The sequence below is a fragment of the Castanea sativa genome, chromosome 3, assembly GCF_040712315.1.
Source record: "Castanea sativa cultivar Marrone di Chiusa Pesio chromosome 3, ASM4071231v1".
Classification (NCBI taxonomy): Eukaryota; Viridiplantae; Streptophyta; class Magnoliopsida; order Fagales; family Fagaceae; genus Castanea; species Castanea sativa.
In genome coordinates this window covers 58478895-58490217 of record NC_134015.1, presented here as the reverse complement: position 1 = coordinate 58490217, position 11323 = coordinate 58478895, and the positions used below count along the sequence as shown (strand labels likewise).

The window sequence follows — 11323 nt, the reverse complement described above, 5'->3', positions numbered from 1 at the left end:
GCTTCATCCTTGCTTTTTACTAGCATGTCGTCTACATACACCTCCACATTCCTTCCAATTTGATGAGAGAACATGCGGTTCACCAACCTTTGGTAGGTGGCTCCTGCGTTCTTCAGTCTAAAGGGCATAACTTTGTAGTAGTACAGCTCTTGACTGGTGATGAATGTGGTCTTCTCTTGATCGTCTTCGTCCATGAGAATCTGGTTGTTAACTAAAAATGTGTCCATAAAACTCAAGAGATTGTGTCTAGAGTGGAGTCTACCAGTTAATCAATCATTGGCAAGGGGAAGCTATCCTTTGGGCAAGCCTTATTCAAGTCTGTGAAGTTGACGCACATCCTCCACTTGCCATTGCTCTTCTTTACCATAACCACGTTTGCAAGCCAATCTAGATAGAAGACTTCCCTAATGAAATTAGCTTCTAGTAATTTCTCTACTTCTTCAGTTACAGCTTTTTTGCGTTCTGGTGCAAACACTCTCCGCTTCTGCTGTACAAGTTTGTATTTCGAGTTGATGTTAAGATGATGTTATATGATCTTCCTATCAATCCCAGGCATCTTCATGTTCCCAAGTGAAAACATCTTGGTTTGCCCTTAAGAAGGAGACCATTTTCTCTTTCTTAGTGGCTAGAAATGCCGTTCCGATCTTCAATATCTTCGTCGGGCCTCCTAGGACGATCTCCACTTCTTGTGGTGTTTTTGATGGTTCAGGAATGGGCTCTGGTTCATTGATCACCCATGTTTGATTCTCTCCAAATGCTAAGGTAGCTTGATTGCACTCTCTTGCCAAAACTTGGTCTCCTTTGATTTCTCCTACCCCATGGGCTGTTGGAAACTTCACTTTCAAGTAATATGTTGACGTCACTGCTCTTAGTCTTTTGAGTGCAGGTCTTCCCAAGATGATGTTGTATGTTGAAGGACAATCAAATATAAGGAAATCAATTTTCTTAGTAACCTGTGCCGGATAAGTTCCTAGAATCACAGTTAGAGTGACGATGCTTCTAGGGACGATCATATCCCCCGTGAAGCTTACTAGAGGTGAGGTGAAAGGCGTGATCTTCTTATTATCTAGCTTCATTTTCTGAAATGCGGGCAAGTAGATGATATTTGCTGAGCTTCCGTTATCCATGAGCACTCGGTGGATGTTGAACTCTTCTACTCTGAGCATGATTACAAGTGGATCGTCATGGGGTTGCCTGATGCCATGACCGTCTCTCTCTGAGAAGACAATATCAGGTTCGTCATTCCTTGGCATCTTCATTGGAGGGAGCTGTAAATGGACGTTGTTTATCTCCCTTTTCCTGTGCCTTTTTTAGGGATTTCAACATTCCGCCTACCGTTATTCCTTCCGAGATCGTCTTTATTTCTCTTGTAGGGCGTTTGGTGTCCCCTATCTCTGGAGTTCTGTCCTGGTTGTCCTTTCGTTGGTACCTGTATGGCTCCGTCTTTCTGACGTATTTCTGCAACTTCCCTTGTTGGGTTAAAGTTTCCACTTGGTCTTTCAAGTGCCTACTCTTCTCAGTACGATGCCCATGGTCTTGGTGGAATCTACAGTACTTGCTCTTGTCTCTTCTTTCTACTAGAGTGCTAATTAGCTTCGGCCATTGCAGGTAAGGATCGTCTCCTATCCACATAAGGACTTGCTCAATTGGCATTATTAGAGGAGTGAAGTTGGTAAACTTGGGTTTCCTATCTAGAAGCTCCTTCTTTTTCCCTATGGTTTGTCCACCACTTCGTGTCTCCTTCTTCTTATCCCGATTGCTGTTTGTTCCTTCGTCTCTCTTTCTTTTCGCCTTCATCTCCTTTGTAAGCACTGCATCCTTTGCATTCATGTAATTCTGGGCTTTACGGAGCAACTCTGCTACTAATTTTGGTGGACTTTTAGTAATTGAGAAGAAGAAATCTCTTGGTAGCAATCCTGCTTGGAAGGTTGTTAGGATGACTTAATCTTCAGCTTCGTCTACTTGTAACAGCTCCTTATTGAATCAAGTGACATATTGCCTTAGTGATTCTCTTTTTGCTTGTTGAATGTTGAGAAGATGGCTAGTTGCTTTTTGTGCCTTTGCCCCCCAATGAAATGACGAACAAAACCCTTGCTGAGTTGTTCAAAGTCTGCAATGGTTCCTAGGGGTATCTTCCTGAACCATACTCTAGCTGCTCCCTTTAGTGTTGTTGGGAATGCTCTACACATCACTTCGTCTGGGGTCATCTGCAATAGCTTCAGTGTCTTGAATAATTCAATGTGATCCAAGGGATCTTTGGAACCGTCATATGACTCCAACTATGGGAAACGAAATTTTGGTAGGAGGGGATGGTTCAATACTTTAGTAGTGAAGGGTGAGTCCGTCCTTCGAATCATCCCATCCAGATTCTCTCTGCCTTTGTCCTTCATAGCACTTTTTAGTTTGTCCACTTCCTCCCTCATGTTGCGGAGCTCATTCTCCACCCTAGTGGAATCTTCTCCTGAAGTTCTGTCTCGCTTATTGGCTTGAATATTTGATTCTTCTTCATTTTGATTTTCACCTGTTTGCCGACGTTTTGCGTTTTAAGACTCCATTGTCTTTCGTAGTTCTTCATTCTGGCGAGTCAGCTCTTCCACATTTACCAAGAGGGCTTGGATTTGTTGTTGTTGCATAGCATCTAGTTGAGGTTCAGTTTTTGCTTCCATCTCGCACTTTGAGGAACTCTTTTGTCACGGGGAGAGATGGCTTGAATGATTAGTGATTCCCACAGACGGAGCCAAACTGATGATGCAAAAAATCAACAATTGAGCTCCTCGTAGTAGCGGATGGACGATGTTGTGGATGGGGTCGTCTCTGTAGATGAGAAACCTGCAAAATGAACTAGGTGGAAGAGTAACACACCAGTGTGGCGTCAGCCAAACCGCCTCCTTCTGCTTAAGTCAGTAAGGGAGAAAGATTCTAGAGAGAAAATGACTAGAGAGTGACTTCGTAGAGTATTTTTGTGTAATTGGGCATACGTTAGGTTTTTGTTATCTTCTCTTTATAGTTGTATGCCTCATTAATGGGCAATGATGTGCTGCATTTATGCTTAACAGCTAGTGCGTTACAGAATCTTTGTCTGGAGGCCACAACTCATTCTGTGATCGTTGGTCCGTCAGTTACGTTTTGTCATCAATGATCGTAATAAATGCGTAATATCTTCTTTGGGTGAATGATGACCTTCGTATAATGATGACCATAAATTTCTGGTTCATTAGATTTAAAGAAATCTACCGGTAGAGTACCCTAGGAAATCTAGAGGATTTGAATCTCTTACTAAGTGACAATGCTAATTAGAAAATTGAGAAAAGCTAAAATGTTGGGTCATTTTATTTTAATAAGCCTGCAATACAACTTTTTTAAAATTCATTCAAAGAAAAAAAAAATACAATTACACTTTTACCGAATAAATACTTTAAATAAAACGAACAAAAAATACCAATCATAATAAGCCCGTGAAATTTCAAAGAAGAGACGAAACCACTACAAGGACTTTGAATAGAGCTAAATAGTGATGAATCCTTGTATCTTGATCACTCCTCACTTAAAAAGAGAGACCTCAATTCGGCTTAACCTACTTAGGGTCGGCCAAGAAAGCTTGAATGGTTAAGTCAGTAAACCTATGAAAAAGGAAGAGAGATGAAATTGGTAAAATAATTATGCCCAAAACTTGCTAGTTGATTGTCCCCTCAATTCAACTAAAGGGACTCGTGTCTATACAATGACTTTCATGGGAACATTATTGTTATGGTTCGTACATGTGACGGTCTGGACAGTGAAGTAATATTATGAGTCTCATCCAATTCAACTCAATTTTGTGATAGGGAATGACTGTGGTACTATTGTAATGACTTGAGAAAAATGCTAGTCATATTTGTACCAATACCTTAAACAAACTAATCAAATTGCAATTTGTACTTAATGTTGGTGTGTTTTGCAACTTGAACTATGACTATTGTTACACTTTGCACCCCGATGTTAAGTTTGTTGTTAACTTAGATGGAAGAGGGCCAATTAGGTTTTTTCATAGGTGCCATATTTTTCCATCCAAGTTAATGGCAAACTTGATGTCGGGGTCCGAAGTGTAATAAGGATCATAGTTAGATGCAAAACGTGCATTAAAAAAATTTATAGTGTAAAGTATAATTAGGGGTGTAGTTTAGGGTAGTAAAGTGTAATTCTCCTATTAAATAACCATCATTTCCTTTACTTTTAGTGTTTTACTTAATGCTTTCACTAATTGTAATTTGTTATATATTCTTTTTAATTTCCATGTAAAATTATTTAAGTTTTAAAGAGTATGAGCTAAGAAAATTGGGGAGGAGGAATCAGACAAGAGACATACTAAAATTGATAGAGCGTAAAGTGAGTCACTAATAGGAAAGATGATTTCTATTCCTATATGTATGATGCATACCTTTATGCTTTAGACACCCCTAGTCATACTGCTATAGTACTTGTTTGTCTTTGAGAGTAGCTTGAAGCCTCGAAGCATTTCTTAGGGTAGTGAGATTTTGAACTTTCCTAGAAATCAAATAGAGAGAACGTGGGCATGGTGGACACCACTTTGACCCTGGATGCTGAAATAGGTAGACAGCCTAGGGTGAGTTTGGTTCAGTTTTTTAATACTGTACTTAAATGTGATAGGTAAAAGAGTGATTTCAATGTTTAATTAGATAAGGATTAGTAAAAAATTGTCAATTTAATTGTTGTGAAAAATATTGTGATTTTTTTTTTGTATATTCTATATGAAAATCCAAATGCCCAAAGATAGTGCTTGAGCTCCTTGGGCAACAAGTAAGTAGGAAAATGACAGCTGGAAAGAAAAGAAGAAAGAAAATGTAACCCTTTTTTCTGCTTTAGCCCCAAATCATTTGTGAGAATGATGGAAAATAAATTTATTAGTGAAAGAATGAAACCCTTGATGTGCACTACACGCCCAAAGACAGTGCTTGAACTCCTTGGGCAACAAGTAATTAGGAAACTGACGAAGAAAATTGGCCAATGCCCATTTCACACAAACTTTTCTGCATTTTGTCCATTTCCTAAACTAATTAGTGAAATGCCCTTGTTTTGAAACTCAATAATGTCAAAATTGAGTTTTGTGAATAACTCGATTTGTATAAAATCGAGTATGGGGCGAGAAAACTAAAAAAAATAAAAAAAATAAAAATTGCACGGAACTCGAGTTTATGGAGCTTGAGTTCCATTTAAAACACCACTATAGGGCTCATTGAACCTGCCCTGGGGCGATCAAACTTATAAAAAAAATTGCATGAAAACGCCACTATAGGGCTTTAAAACGCCACTATAGGGCTCCTTGAACTTGGTATGGGGTGATCAAACTTATAAAAAAAAAAAACTTGCATGAAAACGCCACTATAGGGCTTTAAAACGCCACTATAGGGCTCCCTGAACATGGTATGGGGTGATCAAACTTATAAAAAAAAAACTTGTATTAAAATGCCACTATAGGGCTCACTGAACCTGATATGGGGCGATCAAACTTATAAAAAAAAACTTGCATGGAACTCGAGTTTATGGAGCTCGAGTCCCATTTAAAACGCCACTATAGCACTAAAAAAATGCCACTATAGGTATGGAACTCGAGCTCATAGAGCTCGAGTTCCATGCAATTTTTTTTTTCAAAGTTTCATTTGGCATAACTCGATTTTAAGCCAATCGAGTTTTTGTATTGAAACTCGATTTTATTGAAATCGAGTTTCAAAATAGAGGCATTTCCTAATTAGTTTGGAAAAGGGGGCAAAATGCCAAAAAGTTTGTGAAATGGGTATTTGCCAATTTTCTCCGGAAAATGACAGTAGGAAAGAAAAGAAGAAAGAAAATGTAACCCTTTTTTCTGCTTTAGCCCCAAATTATTCGCCAGAATGATGGAAAATAAATTTAATAGTGAAAGATTGAGACCCTTGATGTGCACTACTAGCTTTTATTTATTTATTTATTTATTTTTAGAATACTAAGTATTTTTTAACACGCATACAAGGAGAGAAAGTTTTTTTAAAAAACTTACAGTGGTGTATATCTAAAAGCATTGCACTATCGTTTTGGGCTTAAAAAAAAAAAAAAAAAAGCACTGCAAGCTTGAACATTTATAAAGGAAGAAAAAATTGCATTTATCATTTCAGTTTTCATATATACGTTATTGTCTATAGATGACATGAACATTATATACTAAGTGACATGACAGTGCTAATTAGAAAAGTCGTGAGCAATGACGACCGTATTTTACTTGTTCATTGAAAATGGATCACTTTTGGAGGAAAATTATTCGTTTGGGTTGGAGGCATTTTTCTCGTGTTGAGAAAAGCTAAAAATTGAAAAAAAAAATGCTAAAAAGTTGGGTTATTTTATTTTAATAAGCCTGAAATACACCTTTTTCAAACTTCATTAAAAAAAAAAAATACAATTACACTTTTACCGAATAAACACTTTAAATAAAATGAACAAAAAATACCAATCATAGTAAGCCCGTGAAATTTCAAAGAAGAGACGAGACCACGAGGACTTTGAATAGAGCTAAATAGTAACGAATCCTTGTATCTTGCTCACTCCTCACTTAAAAAGAGAGACCTCAATTCGGCCTAACCAACTTAGGGTCGGCCAAGAAGGCTTAAATGGTTTAGTCAGTAAACCTATGAAAAAGGAAGAGAGATGAAATTGGTAGAATAATTATGCCCAAAACTTGCTAGTTGATTGTCCCCTCAATTCAACTAAAGGGACTCGTGTCTATACAATGACTTTCAGATGGGAACATTATTGTTATGGTTTGTACATGTGACTGTTTGGAAAGTGAAGTAATATTATGAGTCATCCAATTCAACTCAATTTTGTGATAGGGAACGGTTGAGGTACTATTTGTAATGACTTGAGGAAAATGCTAGTCATATTTATACTTATACCTTGAACAAACTAATCAAATTGCAATTTGAGCTCTTCACAATCACTTTATATACCAAAGAATTACCTATTAACACTCTGGGACTCTGCTATAATATTCTTGTATATTTTTCTAGAAATGAAATGTAATATAGTTACTAAAAGTGTATTCTATTAAGAGAAGTGTTATATCCACAACATTTTCACAACATTTTTACAATAAATCATAGGTCGTTAGTTGTTATTGGTTTAAATTTGAATCTACCACTGAGATTACTTTTTTACCCCAACAATAATAATCTGTCACTTAGAATTTATTGTAAAAATATTGTGAACATAGCATCTGCATTTCTCTTCTATTAATGAGTACTGGAAAATTGTATACTAATAGTTTTTATTTATTTATATTAAACCCATGTAAAACCAAAGTGATTAATATATAAGTATATATTTTATTTATTTACTTATTTATAGTGTCCGTTTTATGATAGTGATTACTTATTATCAGAGTAAGATACTAAGGGTGAGTTTGGTTGGGTTTTTTGAAAAAGTGCTAAATATAAAAGTGGAGTTTTCAAAAAGTGCATAATGAAAAAGTGTTTTTTCAAAAAGCTGAGTGTTTGGTAAAAACTGTCAAAAAGTGTTTTTTGAAAAAGCTGAGTGTTTGGCTAGTACTTATAAAAGTTGCAGTTTGAGGGATAAATTACCAAAAGGACAATGTATATATAAGGGAGTTTATTTCATACTTAAATCAACTACTTCATATACTTAAATCAATTTTTCTCATTCTAAAAAAATTATTTTTTTCTCATCAATATTAGCTAATAATAACCTACCACTTAAGATTTATTGTGAAAACATTGTGATAATTGATACTGATTTTAATTTGAATGTACTATTACAATTATTTTTTTCTCTTTTTAAAAAAATTATTTTTTCTAACCAATATTAGCTAATAATAACCTATCACTTAAGATTTATTGTGAAAGTATTATAAAAAATTGTGATAAAAATTGATACTGATTTTAATTTGAATGTACTATTAAAATTATTTTTTTTCTCACCAATATTAGCTAATAATAACCTACCCGTTAAAATTTATTGTGAAAGTATTGTGAAATATTGTGATGAAAATTGATATTGATTTTAATTTGAACGTACTATTAACATTATTTTTTTCTCTTTCTAAAAAAATTATTTTTTTCTCATCAATATTAGCTAATAATAACTTATCACTTAAGATTTATTCTGAAAGTATTGTGAAAATATTGTGATAAAAATTGATACTGATTTTAATTTGAATGTACTATTAAAATTATTTTTTTCTCTTTCTAAAAAAATTATTTTTTTCTCACCAATATTAGCTAATAATAACTTACCACTTAAAATTTATTGGGAAAATATTGTGATAGCATTTCCTTATTTTTTTTTCCTTTTTCTTTCTCTCTTTTTTTCTCCTCCACACACGTACCATTCTCTTTTGTTTTTTTCCTCTTTTTTTCCCCTCCACACACGTATCCTTCTCTTTTCTATTTTTTGTCCTTCTTTCCCCTTTTCCCTACCACTTCCTCCAAAACCTTCATTCGGCAGAGCTTTTTTTTTTTTTTTTTTCTCTTACCACTTCGTCTGCAAGTTCTACTGTGCTTGATCTTTGCTGCGTGATTCTACTACGCTTGATCTTCCTCCAGAACATTCCAGTTTCATTCCGCAGAGCTCTTTCTTTTCTTTTTTTAATTTTTTTTTTTTTGCTCTTCTTCCTGTGTGATTCTATTCTATGATTCTCTTTTCCCTTAAATATTATAAGAAAATATTGTACTATTCTCATTGATTTTGGAGGTGTGGGTGATGGGTTACTGTGAGCACAAAGGGCAGTGCTGGGTTACTGTGACCAAATCAATGGGTGGATGGTTGCTGCTTGATCTCTTCTGATTTATTGAAGGGCAATTTGGTAATTGCCAACTCACCCCCAATGGATCTATTAAACGCCCACGAACTTTTAACAAAATGGACCATCAGAGCTCCAAATATCAAACATGCATTCTCTTCATAAATATAAAACGCAACTTTTTTCAAAAAGTTGCATTTTATACTAACCAAACACTATTTTTGGGCTGACTTTTTTGAAAACGCAACTTTTGGGCTTCAAACGCTGAAACAAACGGGTACTAAATACTAACTGGTTTAATTAGTTGAGAATTTAAATCTAGATCATTTATTGGATCACAAGAAACATTATCATATACCTACCGAGTAGTCATTCATTCGAATCAGAATTCTTTGCCAAGCCAGCTGCCTCCAGTTGAGTCCCATAATTCAAGGAAACCGTGTATTAATGAGGGTGTAACGGATTTGGCGGAGGATTTATTTCCTATTCAGGTACCAACGGAAAATTTATTTGATATTCAAATAAATGAAATTGATGCTGACCTCAACCGGTTTAATGAGCTTCCGTCTATGAAACGAAATACAACTAATGCTCTCAATGAGTATTTTGATTCAGCCCAAAAACAGAATGCTCATCATAATACCAGGAGCACGTGCAAGCCAGTTGAGTCAACCATCACGGAAGTTAATGCTGGAGATTTTCGCTTCAATGCAAATTGTATTAACTCTCAAAATATTCAATGTACTCCCTTATCAAGTGAAAAAACTCTAGCCAACCCTTCCATCAACGGTTATGACTTTAACCACTCCCTTCCTTCAACGGTTGAGATCACAGGCATGACAAACAATCTCAGAACTTGGAAACCTGATCAGCCCAGCCAACCTCTCGACTTATCTGGAAACCTCCTCCTTGGTCGAAAATCAAAGTAAATTTTGACAGGGTAGTGTTTAGAGAAGACAACCTTGCGGATGTTGGAAATGGGGAAGGCAGTGTAATGGCCTCGATGGCAGAGTGCTTCCAACTGCCCTTCTTGATCACCGCAGTTGAGGTGATAGCAGCAAAGAAAGCACCACAGTTTGCTTTTGATCTCGGTCATTCATCTATTGTCCTTGAAGGTGACTCAAAGATCACTATTGATGGTCTAAGGCACGAAGAATTAGTCTTGGCAGAGTATGGACACTTACTAGATGAAGCAAAGGACAAAGCAAAGCAATTCCCGGAAGTAGAGTTTAATCACATGCTAAGATTGGCTTCTTGCTCCCCAAAAATCCCTCAAGCATACAAGACTGAAGAGATTGAGGCGCTGGCGGCCCTCAAGGCATTGTCTTTTGCGTTTGAGTTGGGATTTCGAAGTGCTACCCTTAAAGGTGATTCTCTTGGACTAATTCAAGCTTTGAAGTCAGAGGAGCGTAGCTTATCACCAACGGGTTTACTGATTGAAGATATGAAAGTGTTTGCTAACAATTTTGTATGATTGTTGTATTCGAGAAACGGCAATAGAATTGCTCATAGTCTGGCTAAAAATGCATTATGCATACTAGATTTTCAAGTATAGATGAAAGATGTCCCATCATATTTTGTTTTGATTTTACAATTGGATGTAGTTGAATTACAATAATAAAATCCATTAGGTTCCTTCTCAAAAAAAAAAAAAAAAAAAAAAAACCTACCAAGTAATTATTTTCTCTTTTACATAATTACTAAAGGATATTACTATGTTTTCCCTAAAAAAAAAAGAAGGCAAAACTACAATAGTCCCTTAAGTTTAACTAATGTGCGTAATCGGTCCTTCAAGTTTGAAGCGAGCACAATTGGTCTTTCAAGTTTTAAAACTGAGTTGTATTAGTCCTTTTACTAACTACCATTAGTGGTGTTACTTATGTGGCTAACAAAATAATACTGGCATTTTTTTAATGATGTGACATTTTTTATTAAAAAATTACAAAATAAATTTATGCAATCTAATTCACAACCTGATACAATTGTAATTAATAAGGGAAGCCATCAAACTCTAGAGAGAGAGAGTGTTTGTTCAAACGGACCAGGAGGTGAACATTCTGAGGAACTGGGCAAGAGCAGCAGTGAGGATGGCCGACAAGAGAGGGAGATTCCAAGGGAGAAACAAGAAGGATGGTGTTGTTGCTATTATTGTTGATGTTGATTTTGACGATGATAAAGACATTGTCATTCCACTCCCTGCCCTTGCGCTCGCCTCTTCCATCTCCGAATACCAATGGAATGGAATGACTTTGTTTATTATGAGATGACTTTTGTTGACTTGTTATATGACCAATTCAACCTTTATATTTTTAAGTCACTCAAAAAAAAAAAAACCTTTATATTTTTTAGAAAGAGAGAGAGAGAGAGAGAAATGTGAAAAAGGACAAATCTGAAAGAAGAGAAGCAGGTAGGTCACGCAGAGAGAAGTGGATTCTTTTGGGTTTTTGCTACGACGAAACAAACAGAGAATGTTGAAAGGGGGGTTTTGTATATTCTACCTTCTTCTTCATCTTCTTCTTTTTTTTTTTTTTTTTTTTTCAC

At 35.8% G+C, this 11323-nt stretch overlaps 1 protein-coding gene across 1 annotated transcript; it reads right to left on the bottom strand.

The window, feature by feature from the left end:
- Positions 1-265: 265 nt before the first annotated feature.
- On the bottom strand, positions 266-1166 carry LOC142629244 (uncharacterized). The gene is made up of 2 exons (XM_075803201.1): positions 606-1166; positions 266-487 (listed from the first exon to the last, which is right to left on the bottom strand). The coding sequence occupies exons 1-2, from the start codon at positions 1164-1166 to the stop codon at positions 266-268; spliced, it is 783 nt and encodes a 260-aa protein (XP_075659316.1).
- Positions 1167-11323: the final 10157 nt, after the last annotated feature.